Below are 17,065 nucleotides of genomic sequence, written 5' to 3' on the forward strand. Positions count from 1 at the left end.
TTGGGAGCTAATTACCTGTTCGATATGGGCCTGCAAGTCAATCACTAAATGTGAAACCCAAAGAAGTGGACCAATAGGGGGTGGGGGGGGAGAAGGAGCAGGCTCGTCCTGCGAGCCAATAGATGGGGGTACTATCCTTTTCACATATTTTCTGGTAGATTTTACGTTTGGGGCAGGGCTTGGGGGTCACTTCTTTCCACTGGGGGTAGAGTAAGCGGAGAGGGCGGGCGGAAACCATCACCTCCGGTGCGATATGGGCACACGGTAGCTCAGAGAAAGAGGGCATTTGAAGTGAAGTAGACTCAAACGGATTGGCTGTGACTATGGAGGCATCCCCTTCTAGCTGAGGGATGTCCATTACGGGGGTGATTGATAAATGCCTTTCCGTGTTTTCAATGGCCGTTGCTACTGCTCCTATAGTTGTTTGGAGCATTAAATCAATAGCTGTAAGGGTCGGGAGTGTTTGAGTCATGGCTGCTAGTTGCCTGGTCCTAGGGCGTGAAGTGGAGGACTTAGTGTTTTCCCCATACTGTTCATAACATAGACCAGAATGCCTCTGTCCCTTCTAACCCAAAATTTTCTTGGTGAGACCCACTCATGCACAGGGCCTACTAGAAGTAAAAGCCAAAGCTTGACTGCTTAAGAGAAATTAAAATGTAAGCACAGAGGCCACAAGGTGAGTTTTCAAAACACAGAGTAAATGTAAAAGTGAGAATGAGAGAGACAGCCAACAACCAAGCAGACCCCCCTGCCGCCTAATGCAGCAGTCCGAGTTCAAAGTTCTTACTGTCCGTAAGTTGGAGTGTCAGGGAGGTGGCACAGCCCAGCCTCAGCCAGCCCCGGACGGCCACAGACGGCCCGCCCTTTGCCTGGCTGTGCCCGCGCGCGTCCCGCGACGCGGGAACCCTGTCCTTCTTAAATGCACCTGCCTGGCGCGGAATAGGCAGGTGGGCGGAGTCATCTGCAGGGGGTGCTGGTAGATGTGGTCCCCCCCTCGGCGGCCGCGCACAGTTGGAGAATGCAGCGGCGGCGGGGAGACCAGCAGACAGCAACTGCGCTTGTTCACACGCCCTCAGTCCTTCCTCACGCCCCACACAGCAGCCTACAGCAACCACGGGGCAACAGCGGGTTCTCGGAGGTCTCATGGGGTCCCAGGTAGGCACGACTCCTATAGTTTGCAGAGCATATCTGATTTACAACAACCTTTTAAAATTGTCAAATGTTTTTGTTAACCTGCCCTACAAAAGTCACTTACCTGTAATTACAGTTCTTCAATGTTAGTATCTTTAATAGACCGTATACCTAAATCATTCGAGCTGGGAAATCCGAATTTAACGTTTCCAGAAAAGTGCAAAGAAATCTCCTTTGGATGCAATCTAAAAACCATAAACGTTCGTAGGCCAGTCACTGCATTATTGAAAAATTGCCCGAGTGTTGATCATCCACAAACCATGTCTTACCATAGGAGGGCAAGCTCCTCAGAGCCTTCTTAGCTGATTCAGTCATGTCCAGATAAAGTGGATGTTCCAGTCAGGATTTAGGTCAAAAGGGCAGTACAGATGACCCAAGGCACTTTTCACTTTTCTTATATTGTATAGCTATTGAAATATCCAGCGAAGAAAAATATTCTCTGAACGTAGCTCTGAGTTGAACTCAACATGTGGTAGAAATATGAGCTTTGGGAAGCCTCTAGGAGGTGAGTCGAGTTCACCACGCTCTCAACATCACTGGCTGAAGTTTAGGCCTTTTCTAATGAGGTAACTGAGCTACTAAGGAACATGTTTTTTATGTTATTTCTCTATGAAATTTCTATTTACATCTACAGAAATGTTCCAGTTGGACTTCCAAGCTCGAACACAAGAAATGATTTAGTATGTGAATTAAGGTAACATCCAATGCTGGATAAACAAGCATTTACAATGCAACGGTCTCGCCTTTGCAAAAGTTAGACCTATTGGAATTGTAAATAACAACATTTTTAATTATGTGTTGGTTTTAAAAACAGATAAATAAATGGCATTGTCATTTACAATGCCAATAAGTTAATCTCTCGCTAATGCCACACACAAACACACAATCCCACACACAAACACAGACCCACACACACAGAGCCCCAAACACACACACAAACACACACACACTGAGCTACACACACAGAGCCCCACACACACACAGACACAGAACCCCCCACACACACAGAGCCACACACACACACACCCACACACATTGCCACACACATTGCCACACACACAGCCACAAACACACAGCCACACACACACACACACATACACACACACAGCCACACACACACACACAGCCACACACGCAGCCTTTTGGGTAACATGTATACAGTACATACAAAGTGACTATCATGGAAATAGAAGTTGCGAGTATGGGTAACAGCGTCAAATAGCTGGGCATCAAAAAGAGACTAGGAGGAGCTGTGTAGTTAACAATTTCTAGGTCACAGGGTCACGGAAGACATTAAATAATAGTCCCGGGTAAATAAAGTAGATGGGTTGGCGTTTTTAACACAATAAACATTATTAGCATTGTTTTTTCTTTTTTTTAAAATAAATCCAAGGACTCATAACGCTGCTTCCAGTCCCTGGTTACACAGAAGTATTGTGTTGTTCTAAGTAGGAAGCAGTGCCAGATTGACTGCTTGAATGAAAGAACAATGCACAGGAAGGATTATGGAAAGGAAGTATGGCCAAGCATGTCGCCACTGTTTCCCTTTAATATTAAACAGACAGTTTTGATTCAATTATCTAAATCCCACAATCTAAGCGTGAGAATGTGGGCAGTTGTACCACAGTGGTACGCGACGCTTCCTTCAGCTAAGCATTACCTGATTAACTGTCATTCAAGTTCTCGAAGGCATTCGGATATCAGCCAAGGCACGTGATCGGCTCTACTGATCCCTGCTGGTCGGCACACCAATGCTAATTGGCGAATAACTTGGTCACGTTGCATGAAACTCTCCTCCGGAGGCCGCCATCTTGCACCATGAACGGCGCAGCTTGGAGTCTCTTTCTGACGCTGTCACCGGGCTCGACGCCAGGCTCGGTTGGGAGAGTGCAACCTAGCAGCCATCTTAGGAAGGCTTTCTCTGCCGCGAGGTTAATCACGAGTAACAGGCCCACAAAGGCGATATTACAGCAGCTGAAATTTGAAACTTAGTCACTATGCATAAATAATTCGTACAGAATGCGTACATCCATAAGTCCTAATATACGCTCTTTTTACTTTCGTTTTCTAAAGCTATCAGGCAGGCTTCTTTTTAAAAGATCAATCGATTTCTTGCTTCATGCAGAAGATTCAGACAGCACAACTTAGCCCCAAGAAAAATAGTAATTTACTTCGACCAAATCATCATTAACTATGAGAAGGAAAATTGTTCCTTATTTTAAACCTCAAAATAAAGTCTGAACGATTTGTCCTATGCAGCTATTTGCACATAAAAACACTATGTTCTACTTACTTTTGGAATAAAGTAATAGCGGTCCAACTCCCTTAGTTTTTGTACAATAGACAGTGGTTCCGAAAATAACAATTTACTTCCAGTTACCGGAACAAGCGCCTGACTTCCTGCTGGCATAAATGGCCCCATAAAGAAGATAAGAAAGCTTTTACGCCAGTAGTAAGTCAAGTAAGCCAGTCTGAAAAGGACGGGGCTTACAGAGAAAGAAGAACGTCACTAGGACCTCTTCTCCAATGGCTGGCCACCGTTTTGCATGAATGGTGACGCCAACCAATGGGAAAGAGGGGCGGGGCTTAACCTCGCTAGTGAAAATCCCTCTATGTCATTAAGTCTCGCAGCTCGACTGCGCATGTGCGCAGGCCAAGACCTAAAAAAAGAGACTATTGGCAAAAACAAACATGAAGTCTACAGAAAAAACAGAAAGATGCCCTATTTTTAACCAGCACATCCACTGTCAAAGGATAGTTAAAGGCTATAGTTTGTATTACTTAAACAGTGTGTCCAATATCACACAAATAGAACAGCAGAGAGATACAACCTTGGGAACCTCTGGTCACAGTAAGTTGTGCATCAACCATATTTGTGTAGTACCTTGCTACAAAGTCTCGGCTGACATCCAAAAAGATGAAGAAGCACTCATCATTTGGGGTAAAGGCGCGGTGTGACCGAAGAGTCCGCTTCACTTCTTGCATGGTCTTCAAGTCATAGACATGCAGGTCGATCTCTTCAGCAATTGGGGGTGGTTGCATGGGGTCAGAGATCACACAGTCACTTGGCCAGGCACGGCTGTTCACATATAGATACCTGAAAAGGAAAGAATATATAATGCCATGCTTCATCAGACATTGATAGTGTGTGCAAGGTAATAATGACAAGCTAGTATATCTGTACTGTAAAACATCTAAATCAGATCAAATAAAGTATAATTAGAACTTTAGACTAATGACAAATGTACCTGTTGTAGGGGAGGAAAAATGAACCTTTATTTTAAAGCTCCAATCGTCTTAGTTTTTAACTTTTGTGTTACTACACTGGAAGGCCTCAGCATGAAGAGTTAATATAGTAGAGTGGATGGTCTGATTCCTGATGAAGTCCATGTTCACCAGCAGTACTTCCATACATTTTGGAGGTATAAATAAAAAAAGACCACAACCTCAGAAAAAGGCAGGGTGTGTAGGTCTAATATGAATCAGGTCAAGACATCATGCTACATGTAAGGAACGTTTCTTCTCCGAGGCTGGCATGGGTTCTAGATTCAATTTTGAGCAGTACCCAAACACAGGAAGAGACTATGTGGAGTCAAATGATTAGCTGAAGAAGTTCTTAAAGAATGACTGCCCAACACCTAGGTTTCCTTAGATACATCAAATTACAAAAAGGAAAATGCTACTTACCAGTATGCATCTGTTCTTGGCATGTAAAGCTGCAGAGTTACACACTCTGCATAGATCACCACCTAGTGTTGGGCCCGGATGTTTGCAGTTTGTCTTTGTCCTGAAAAGTTATTTGGAACACTCCTCCTTTGGACCACATTGCGCATAGTCATCGGCTCCATAGTCAGATTGTTTTTCGCCATTAGGGAAATGTTGGAGCTTTGCAAGAAAAGGAAGGATGTCCATGCACTGTATCTAATTAAGATAATGCTGGAACAGACATGGGTAGCCGGGGAGGCGTGTGTAACTCTGCAGCTCTACATGCCAAGAACAGATGCATACTTGTAAGTAGCATTTTCCGTTCGAGTCATATGAGCTGCAGATTACACACTGTGCATAGATTGTATAGCAGTACCCACTCTTAGTGGCGAGCACCCCTATCTGTTGCAGTAGTTTGAAATAGTGTTTTGAGAACAGCCAGGCCCACATAAGCTTGTTGTTTGGTTTGCACATCTACACAATAGTGTTGTGTGAATGTGTGCGGTGTAGACCATGTAGCTGCTCTGCAGAGGTCATCTAGGGGAATGTTCCCTAGAAATGCCATTGGAGCCCCTATTTTTCTTGTAGAGTGGGCTTTAGGAGGAACAGATAACGTTTAACTTTGTATGCATTTGACAATCCATCTAGCTATCCCAGATTTTGATATGGGATTACCCTTATGTGGTGGTGAGAAAGAAACAAAAAGTTGATTGGTCTTACGAAAGGGTTGTGTTCTCTCGATGTAGTATAGCAATGCTCTTTAGACATCTAGGGTATGAAGAGCTCTTTCTTCTACTGTCTGTGGCTGCAAGAAGAAAACAAGCTGTTCCACAGATTGATTGAAGTGGAAGGGAGAAATTACTTTGGGTAGGAATTTCTGATTAGTACGGAGAACCACCTTATTATGATGCTTTTGCAAGAAAAGTTCTTGAATGGTTAGTGCTTGTAGTTCACTAACTCTCCGCAGAGAAGTAATAGCTACTAGGAATGCAATCTTCCATGTTAAAAATTGTAGTTCACATTTGTGTAAGGGTTTGAAGGGAGGTCCCATTAGCCATGTGAGAACAACGTTTAAATTCAGCACAGGTGAAGGTGGTACTCTGGGAGGAATTATTCTCTTAAGGCCTTCCATAAAGGCCTTAATTGCAGGCACTCTGAACAGAGATATATGCTGTCTGTTTTGCAGATATGCTGCTATTGCAGCAAGATGCAGTCTAATAGACGTGTAGGCTAAGTTACATCTTTGGAGATGCAGTAAGTATCCTATGATGTGTTGAATAGACACGTCTAGGGGATTAATATAGTTGTTATGACAATATATTACAAAGCGTTTCCACTTAGCTGCATAACATGCTCTAGTGGTTGGACGTCTAGCTTCTTTTATGACATTCATGCAGTCTGGAGGAACTAAGATATCCAAATTCTAGGATTTCAGGAGCCAGATCGCAAGGTGTAGCTGAGCTGGGTCCGGGTGCCGATCTCTCCACGGTTCTGTGTTAAAAGGTGTGGAGACCGGTATCATTTTTGGTGCAGCACTACAGACAGTTGTAGCAGTGTGGTGTACCATGGCTGTCTGGCCCACGTTGGAGCAACTAGGATGAGGGTCAGAGAATGCTACTGTAGTTTGCGTACTACTAGTGGCATGATTGGTAGAGGTGGAAAAGCGTACGCAAATTTGTTTGACCAGTTCATCCATATCGCATTGCCTTTGGACAGTGGGTGTGGTTATCTGGCTGAGAAGCTTGGGCATTTGGCGTTTTCGTGGGTGGCAAAGAGGTCTATCTGATGTCCCCACATCTGAAAGAATGGTTGAAGAACTTGCATATGAAGTTCCCACTCGGGGGTCTGTTGTGTCTGACGACTTAACAGATCCGCTATGGTATTTTGTACTCCAGGAACATGCTGGGCTATAAGGAATATGTTTTGAGGTATAGCTCACGGCCTTATGTCCTCTGCTAGTTGAGGGAGTTGCAGGGAGTGTGTTCAGCCCTGTTTCTGTATGTAATACATGGCTGTCATGTTGTCCGTGCGGACTAACACAGCTTTGTTTGATACTTGCTTTTGGAAAGCTTTTAGTGCTAGGAATATAGCTAGTAACTCTAGATGATTGATGTGGAGTAACTTTTGTTGCGGTGTCCACCTGCCTTGCATGGTGTGTTGCAGTAGGTGGGCCCCCAAGCCCAGAGAGCGATGCGTCCGCTGTCAAGATTATCTGAGGAACTGGCTCTAGGAACGGTCGTCCCTTGGAAAGGTTTTTGGTGTTCCACCACTGCAGAGAGCGATGAGTCCGACCGTCTACCAACACTAGGTCTGTTAATTGACCTTGAGCCTGGTTCCATTGACGTGATAGGCACTCTTGTAGAGGACGCATTTCAAGCCTTGCGTGGGGCACTATGAAAATGCAAGAGGCCATCATCCCTATGAGCTGCATGAACACTCTTGCTGGAAGGGAGTGTTGTGGCTGACACTTTGTGAGAAGAGTTTGCATGCTGGCTATCCTTACTGGAGGCTAGCACTGTTGAGGTATTTATTGTGGCACTGCGGTACTGTTGTACTTTGGATGGTTGCAGATGAGACTTGGTGTGTTTTATTGTGAACCCCAAGTTGTGGAGCAGTTGGATTGTGGCATGAGTTGTGTTCCACACACTGGTTGTATGAGCTGGCTTTTATGAGCAAGTCGTCGAGGTACAGGAAGACATGGATGTGCTCTCTTCGTAAATGTGCTGCCACTACTGCTATGCACTTGGTGAATACTCTTGGTGCTGTTGTGACTTTGAATAGGAGTACTTTGAATTGATAGTGCTGCCCGTCTATTACAAATCTGAGATACTTCCTGTGAGCCTTGTGAATGGGAATGTGGAAGTATGCGTCCTTGAAATCTAGAGTAGCAAGGAAGTCGTTTTGTAACAGAAGAGGAAGCACTTGTTGGATTGTGACCATGTGAAAATGGTCTGACTGTATTTATATGTTTAGTGGTCTGAGGTCCAGAACAGGCCTTAGAGAGCCATCCTTCTTTGGGATAAGAAAATATAGGGAGTAAACCCCTTTGTTTTGTTGGTGCAGAGGAATTGTTCTATTGCACATTTTTCTAGCAAAGATATTACTTCTTGCTTTAACAGAGATAGATGTTCTAGTGACATTGGACGCTGTTTTGGTGGTATGATTGGGGGGGGGGGGGTTGTAGATGTTAGTTCTAGACCTGACTGAACAATTTGTCGCACCCACCTGTCTGATGCGATGTTGGTCCAGGCAGGAAGAAATTGTTGCAGTCTTCCCCCCACAGGAGTAGAATGTTGGGGGGGGGGGGGGGAAGGGGAGGAAAGTCATTGGCTAGGGGTGGAGGCAGAGCGGGAGTTGTTGGTTTTGCCTCTGCCTTTGTTGTTGTTACCCCTGTAACCCCCTCTCTGGTAGCCCTTAGTGTATGTGGATTGGCTAGGGGTCTTGTAGGAAGTGGAGGGGCTTTCGGAGGAGTAGCCTCTTGTGTTACCTCTATATGATGAGTGACGAAAAGAACATCTGGGAGCTTGCAGCTGCCATAGATTTTGCTGTGTCAGTGTCTTTTTTCATTTTCCCTAAAGACACATCGACATTAGGGCCAAATAAATGTCTCATCAAATGGCTGATTGAGGATGGAATTTTGTACCTCAGGTTTAAAACCTGAAATACGTAGCCAGGCATGTCTACGCAAAAGGGTACTGGTATTGATTGCCCTTGAGGCAGTATCTGCAGCATCTAGGGCACAACAAATGGAAGTATTAGTAATATTTTTACCTTCTTGTATGAGTTCATTGGCCCTATTTTTAAACTTGTCTGGTAGATGCTGCATTATGGATTCCAGTTCATCATAATGTGCCCTGTCATATCTTGCCAACAACGCTTGGGTATTGGCAATGCGCCAAATGTTAGCTGCCTGTGACGCTGTTCGTTTACCGGAGGCGTCAAGGAGCTTACATTCCTTGTCTGGTGGGGAGGCCTCACCTGATGTTTGTGAATTGGCATGTTTACGTGCGTTAGAAACTACCAAGGAATCTAGGGGTGCTGGGCCTCTAATGTAAGCTGGATCAGTAGGGGCAGCTTTGTTCTTTTTCTCAATGCAGGGTTGAGGGCTCGAGCCCCGACAGGATCTTTAAAGACTTCTGTTGCATGCTTAATGACCCCCTTCAGCATTGGCTGAATCGCAGTGGACCTTTGTGTATTATCGAATGTGTCCAATAAGAAATCTTCCTCCACAGTATCAGTGTGCAAGTCAACCCCATGGTACTGGGCAGCTCTCTGGACTAGTAGGTTAAAACCTATAGTGTCCTCTGGTGGGGAAGGCCTGGAAGGATATACATCGTCTTGTGGGACGTAAGGCACAGCAGGGGTGTTATAACCATCCCATGGATTAGGTGACTGAGGGGGGCTATTGGTCCCTGCTGGGTCATGTGCACCCCCACCTGTGTCATCAGAGTCTGTATCTACATCAACATCTGGATTAGTGGATGGTGTAGGCGAATGATGTGTTGGAGGAAGTGTTGGAGGAGGAATAGTATGGGGAGGTGGTGGAGAAGGGACCCTTAATGGAGAGGTTGCAATATCTCTCTTCTTTGGAGGAGGAGGAGGAGGAGGAGGTGCAGGCGCCTCAAGTGGTCTCTTCTTGGAGCTAAGAGCTAGTTGGCCAATCTTAGGATCCTTTACAAGAGTTTTTTGAGTAGGATCTGGTGTAAAAAGTTCTTCTGTATAGGGCAGATCTTTCGGCGTCAAAGTTTTCGGTTCCAGAGGCTTTTTCGGCATCGACTCGGTAGCTGGTCTAGGGTCTTTTGGCTTAGAAGTATGACCTTTCGAAATATCTTTTACCGGAACGTGTTTTTTCGGTTCCGGGTGTTTTTTCGACTCCGAAGCGTGTGAGTTGGGACCTTTAGGCGGTTTTTTACTCGGCTCGGTTTTGGCATTGATGAGCCAGTGCCAGTCTTCGGCGCCGAGTGTTAGGCGTCGCAGCATCGGTCGGCGTGGTTGAGGAAGATGGCTTCTTCTTTGGTGTTGGTATGGGATCAGCACCGGTGACAGGCTGGCTCGGGCCCGGGCCACCTGAAGGCTTAGTAGGCTTCTTTGCTGGGCCCAAAGGCGGGGCGTGGGAAGCAGTCACTCAGTGTGCACCCGGGCCCGAAGGTGAGGGTGTGACCGAAGCCTTTTTTGAGGGTGTCGAGGAAGGGTTGGGGTCGACGGTCTTACTTACGACCCGTTGAGCTGGAGTGATGTCCTCGACGTCGGAGCTGGCACTTTCTTCAGCCCGCTGGTGTTCTGGTACATTGACGCCCTCTTCGAAGATGTTGTCGGGGATCGAAGCTGACGAGCGAGCCATAGTTCTTCGAGCTCGTCGGTCCCGAATCGTCTTTTTGGAGCGGAAAGAGGCACAAGCGGAACATTCTTTGGCCTCGTGCTCTGGTAAGAGGCAAAGGTTGCACACCTCATGTAGATCTGTGTGGAGAAACTTTGACCCACATCGAGGACACTTCTTGAATGGCGTCCTTTCCATGAGCCAGAGAGTAAGGCCCAGGTAGGCCCGAAGGCCTTCGTCGACGACCGGAATCGAAGACTTCGAAGTGGTGAAGAATTGCGTCGATGTGGAGCGCGATCGAAACAATACTGTCGAACTGGGTGAGGATTGCGTGCCGAAGGAAATTCGGTTCCAAACTGGAGCGCTGGAAACACATCCCACCTGATGGCGGAAAAAAACTGAGGATGGAGCCGATGCCCATGCGCAATGTGGTCCAAAGGAGGAGTCACCTATCTCGTGACTTCCAAAGAACTTTTCAGGACAAAAATAAACTGCAAACATCCGGGCAGATCACTAGGTGGCGATCTATGCACAGTGTGTAATCTGCAGCTCATACATAATATTTGCAAAAGGAAGGGTGCTACACTAATTGAAATGTAGAAATTGTACTCATGGGGTTGGCTGTTTTAAAATAGATTAGAATAGTCTTCTGTCTGAATGTGTCAAACACTTGTTTTGAAACAAAGTGGTTTGTGAAATCCAGATTGCTTTGTAACGCACACTTGAAAACTATTGGTGCACAAAGATTGCTCATGCAAACGATAAATTTAATAAGAAAAACTCAAGATATATATATATATCTGAATATGCTGTATATGTATTGACATGTAGCTTCAATTTGAAATATATTGGCAGTACCAAGCTGCAAGCACATAAGAGAGTCCTACAGCATATGCATGCAATTGTAAATAGTGACGATAGCTACCCTGTGGCCAGACACTTTAAACTGATTCATAATAAGGAGCTCAAACATCTAAGATACTATGTCATAGATGCGGTAGGCCCCCAAAAAAGAGGAGGGGACAGAGAATCAAAACTTAGAAGGTTTGAGACATCGTATATCTTGGATTTTAATTCCAAGCACCCCAGGGGCCTTAATAATAGCGAAGATTTATATACGTTTCTATGACAGGACTGTATTGTGTACTTTTGGACTCCGATAGACAAACGGAATTTCGTGAAGTGATTTTCTACATACCTTCTTTTGCACTGATTTTCATATATGAGGGAAATAAAATATTTTTTTAGAGGCAAATTTTAGGATTATATTTATATATGCATTTTGTATATTTATATATGATATTTATGGTGAGATTTTAGACATGATTTTTTAGAAAGTATATTTAATACTTTTATTTATAATGGTCTGAGGTCCTGAATCGATGTCATTGGTGATATATATTATATTATATTATATATTTATCGTCCTTTGCATATTTGCACTCTATAATATTAGCTAATCTTGCTTGGTAAAAGATACATGAATTGATTCCATTAATTTGAGACATGAGAATATGTATAAGTAGGGGGAACGCTCAAACGAATTACTTTAAATTTTTGTAATGCTGGAAATTGTATTAGAATAATCAGGGTGTTTTATCAAAATATTTTAGGTTCAATGGTTTAGGTTCGGCACATAAGAATATTATTGGTTTGCACAAAAAAATGTAGGCACTTTATAGGGATTGGTCAAGGATCTTAGCATGGTGATTGCTGCCAGTTTATTTATGCATTTATGCTGCTATTTTATTTATATTTGATATATAATTATGAAATACAATGATCAGGGATTTAACTGTTGAATACACGTATATACATCTATATATTGTGGCAAATACGGGCAGTATTTTTTCCATGTTTATGAAATGACCATATGCACTTGCACTTTAAAAGTGGTGGAAAAAAATCAGAAGAGTTGTCATGTGATCAAGGGTGGGATAGCCCGAAACGCGTAATGGCAGAACTGGCTGAATAAAAAAAAAATATATATATATTTGCGCAAATACTTGGGTCCACGTTCGTCTTTTCTGGGTGAGACAGACGGTGTGTTCGAGCTGAAAACAAATTATATATATCAGGAAGCTCTCCCCACACTTTGCTTCTTCTGCAAAATAAAGAGCGCAGACCACAGGGCTCAATGGCTGCAAGATTTATTGGTGTTCTTTTCACGATGCAGCGGCAGCCATGACTCGTTTCGTCCCACGCAGGGGACTTGATCACATGACGCGCTCATGGTTTGCAATTGGTTTATATACTTGCATTTATTTTCACTTTTTTTCTCTGCATGTGTCACTTGACTAAACCCTTTAAAGTGCTAGTGCAAGACAATAGCTATAGTACATAAAAATACTAATATGTATGTACATCATTGTTTTCATAGTCATGAATTGATGCATAAATGCTTTTAAACAATTTGCCACATTTTGAATTGCCTTAGTGTATATATACATTGGATTTTACATATGCATATGTTGTTTATGTATTTTGAATTAATTCCATCGCAATAAAGAATCAAAATCTTTTACATATGTACACATGACTAGTTTCAATAGTGGTCAATTCATTGTCTACCCCAATTTGATTAGATTTTTCGTGACTACAGACTGATGTACAGTAACTTGTCTTTGCTCAAAAAAAAACTCTAAGTGATGTGTATAATAAAAAAACAACTGTGTAAACCATTGTGTGAGATAAAGATTTAAAATTCAAAATATATATTGTTGGGACAGGGAGCAGCCGCTCTGTTGAAATTCATGTTCCAAGCTTAAGAAGTGCATCTAAAGGGAGAAAGAAAGATGATCAGTGGAGGAAAAGAAGAAAGCTCTGATTTCATAGGTTTTTAGGTCTCGTGGCATTGAACTGCGCAAAAGCGACTCTGCTTTCCAGGAGAGGGGACAGGAGCTGGCCGCGCGCTCGGAATTGAGCGGGCCACGCGCACGCGCTCGCTGTGCCCAGCTCCTGTCTCCTCTCCTGGAAAGCTGTACCACACAGCCACACCTCCCCCTGCTTACGCATGCGCACACACACACGAGCGCACCTACACACACGCACGCACGCACACACACATAGACCTCCGGCTCACCCCCCCCGCACACAAACACGCGCACACACACACAAGCGCAACCCCTGTCCCCCCTACAACTAAGCCCCACTTACCGCCACTCCGGACTTCTGCAGCCTCCGCGTGTCTCTCCCGCGGGCATGGGAGCCCCGCGTCACCACTGCCAGGCACTCAGTGGACGCGGGCTTCACAAGACGGAAGTCCCGCCACACAATAGGTTTTGTTTTTGTAATTGCGTGCGCACGTCTCAATGCCGCCGAGCGCGAGGAGTATGTTTTTCGAGCTGAAGGGAGCAGGAAATTTTGTGGGCACTCCAGGCGTGGCAGGCATATAATATTGGCCGGAGGGAGGGAGGGAGCTTTAATATAATCATGGCGCCAGCAGCCGCGGGCTCTTTCCGACCCGGTCTGCCACGTGCTTCTTAGCTGTTATTGAGGAGAGAATTCAATATTTTTCTGCGGTCGACGGAAGGGAGTCGGTGACACAGGAGCCGCCAGGACAGCCAGTCTGTTATTGGGCGGCCCCACCCGGAACTCTATGGCCAGGCCAAAGCCCTTTGTGGCAGGATCGTCTCTCTGTCCCGAGGCAACCCGTTCAGGCAATACAGCAGTGCAGTAGGGGTCCATCCAACCCTCCAATGTGCTGCACTATTAGCAACAGGACGCTCAGCCTGTGTCTCGGCCCGCGCCCATGACTGTTCCCACCTTCAGCAGGGCCGACGCGTTGCTACGGGCCATTCCTCCGTCGCAGTCTGATCTGCACTGGTGATGCATTAGTGCAGTTTGGGCCTGTTCTTCTTCCCACCTCTCAGTGTCAGAGGTGCCGTCCTCAGCTGCCGCCGTCTGTCCCCTCACTGCTGCGAGGTCCTAGCCTGCCAGTCTGATCCTCCCCCTTTCAAGCAAGGTCTCAGAAAGGGGCTCTCCTGCTCACGAACTCTCGAAGTTGGTCCTCTCCTATTTCATATGGCCGGGATGCCTATCACCCCCTCCCAACACAATCCCCAAGGATGGGAAGACGGACGCAGTTCTGAACTTTTGGAAGGCGGGAGGGAGTTACCCTCCCGGACGTATTTATTAAAAATATGAAACAAAATTAAAACATTAAAATAACAGTTTCATATCATGTACAATTTTTCATTTATACATTTCACTGCAGTCACGTTTCTTGGCTAACCTTAACAAATCTCTAATACAAAGGTTCTCCTAGCCGAGTCTAAACATCCTGCAAATGCATACTTTCTAAATAAAAATTGTACATCCTAACATTACGGGCCAACGGCAAGGTCGTAACCGGTGTCAGATCCCTACTACCAGAACTCCCCCCTCACCGTGTGAGGGGCGGTCGCACAGAGGACTGTACCTCTGTGCCAACTTCCAATTTCCCTTGTCTTAGCGGGGGCCCCTTATTTAATTCAACGCCATCTTAGTGGTCTTCCGAGGACTCGTGTGAGGTGTCTAGAAGGTAGCGTGGACCCCCCTCCCACCCCACACTGTTCACCACATCTGCCGTCGCGGATATCCTGGCCCCGGGAAATTCCTAGGAGGGGCATCGAGCCGCCTCCTCCCCTGGGAGGGGCCTATGACCGCATTCCCTTCGGCGACCCCATACTTAGTGGGTGCCGCCTCCCCTTGTGAGGGGCCAATGGCCGCCTCCCCCCAGGGGCTCCCATCCATAATGGGTGGCGCCCCCTCTAGGGATCTTGAAATTACTGCTCACCGACATGACCTTACCGCCCGACCAAAATAAATACGACGTTTTTTGAACCTAAAGAAGAGAGCGATAAAGCGGTTACCTGGACATTGTACTATTCATCCACTTATCTACACATGCTACACATTCAATTAGACTGTGATACTCCGCTCAACTGGATGAGAAAAATTGTTATGAAGCAAATTACTTTATTGCAGTTCAAACATTTGACATCTTTATTACACACTAAAAAACCTTGGAAAAAAGATACTATCAACACAAATCCACTTCATTGCATTACTAACGTTGCCATAAGGGGCTGGTGGGTGGGTCAAAATTTCTCCTTGTTCCGTCTAGGGCTCACGTGCAACGAGAGGGTGCAGCTTCCAAGCACAGGAACAAGAGGATGCTTCTCTGGATTGTTGCTCCTTTTATTCCTCTTCGGGAGGGTGTGTACCCTCCTCTGGTACGCCTACGGGGCGTGACCAACGGTGTAGGTGTCTAGGACAACCCCTTCTTGGGCGGGAAAAAGCGTGCCCCGGCTACGCCGCTTCGGGCATACCAGCCGAGACACGCCCCCCGCCCAAAATGGTTTCCCGGGGGGATCCGGGCACCCTGCCATACGTTCGAGGGGACAGAGTGGTCGCCCCTTTCCATATGGCCGGGATGCCTATCACCCCCTCCCAACACAATCCCCAAGGATGGGAAGACGGACGCAGTTCTGAACTTTTGGAAGGCGGGAGGGAGTTACCCTCCCGGACGTATTTATTAAAAATATGAAACAAAATTAAAACATTAAAATAACAGTTTCATATCATGTACAATTTTTCATTTATACATTTCACTGCAGTCACGTTTATTGGCTAACCTTAACAAATCTCTAATACAAAGGTTCTCCTAGCCGAGTCTAAACATCCTGCAAATGCATACTTTCTAAATAAAAATTGTACATCCTAACATTACGGGCCAACGGCAAGGTCGTAACCGGTGTCAGATCCCTACTACCAGAACTCCCCCCTCACGGTGTGAGGGGCGGTCGCACAGAGGACTGTACCTCTGTGCCAACTTCCAATTTCCCTTGTCTTAGCGGGGGCCCCTTATTTAATTCGACGCCATCTTAGTGGTCGTCCGAGGACTTGTGTGAGGTGTCTAGAAGGTAGCGTGGACCCCCCTCCCACCCCACACTGTTCACCACATCCGCCGTCGCGGATATCCTGGCCCCGGTAAATTCCTAGGAGGGGCATCGAGCCGCCTCCTCCCCTGGGAGGGGCCTATGACCGCCTTCCCTTCGGCGACCCCATACTTAGTGGGTGCCGCCTCCCCTTGTGAGGGGCCAATGGCCGCCTCCCCCCGGGCGCTCCCATCCATAATGGGTGGCGCCCCCTCTAGGGATCTTGAAATTACTGCTCACCGATCATGACCTTACCGCCACAGGCCGGATAGTTGACCGGCTATCCGGACCCCCCACACTCCTACCCCGTAACCATGCTATGAAGTCTCCTATGAGTAAGACATTCCCCTCCCGGGACAAATGAACCCCGTCTTCGAGATACATGTTATCCCCCCGGATACATCCATGCGGAATACAGTGCAACTGTCCTGAACGGAACAATCTACCCAGCTTGTTATTAACTTTCTTTACTGAATGATTCAAAGCTGACACAGAGAGGGCCCCCCGCCACACCTTCCTTGGAATCATGTGTGACCATGCTATCGTGCACCCCGGAATCCTCTTTGCCAACCAGCTAACAGTGGATAGAACCCGCTCGAGGAGTACCCGCCGACCGAGCGCCACCAAGTCATTGCCCCCCAGATGTACTATGATTATAGACGGCGGTGACCTTGTCCGCCCTAACAGTTCCTCGACAAAACACTGAAACTGGTCAATACAGAGCCCGCCCCTTCCATGGAAGGTCACCCTGTACCCGTATTCCCCAGCTGCGTGAATCATGTCACCTGCTTTGAATACGTCCGCGGCACGCCTCACGTATGAGTGGCCCACGACCCACACCACTCTTTCCTCAGCCGGTGATCTTTGACCGCTGGTTCCCAGGTGTTGGGTCGACTGCACAGTCCGCCCCGCCTCGCAAGCTCGCGAAACT

The 17,065-nt window shown here is 46.2% G+C and overlaps 1 protein-coding gene across 1 annotated transcript in view; it reads right to left on the reverse strand.

The window, feature by feature from the left end:
* The window catches only part of FBXW5 (F-box and WD repeat domain containing 5), a 126,513-nt gene that overhangs the window by 24,319 nt on the left and 85,129 nt on the right, over positions 1 to 17,065 (reverse strand). The window contains exon 2 of the mRNA XM_086921178.1: positions 4,076 to 4,288. Coding sequence (XP_086777304.1) covers positions 4,076 to 4,288 — 213 coding nt within the window. The remainder of the gene's footprint in view (positions 1 to 4,075; positions 4,289 to 17,065) is intronic.

Source organism: Lissotriton vulgaris, chromosome 5 (genome assembly GCF_964263255.1).
Source record: "Lissotriton vulgaris chromosome 5, aLisVul1.2, whole genome shotgun sequence".
Classification (NCBI taxonomy): Eukaryota; Metazoa; Chordata; class Amphibia; order Caudata; family Salamandridae; genus Lissotriton; species Lissotriton vulgaris.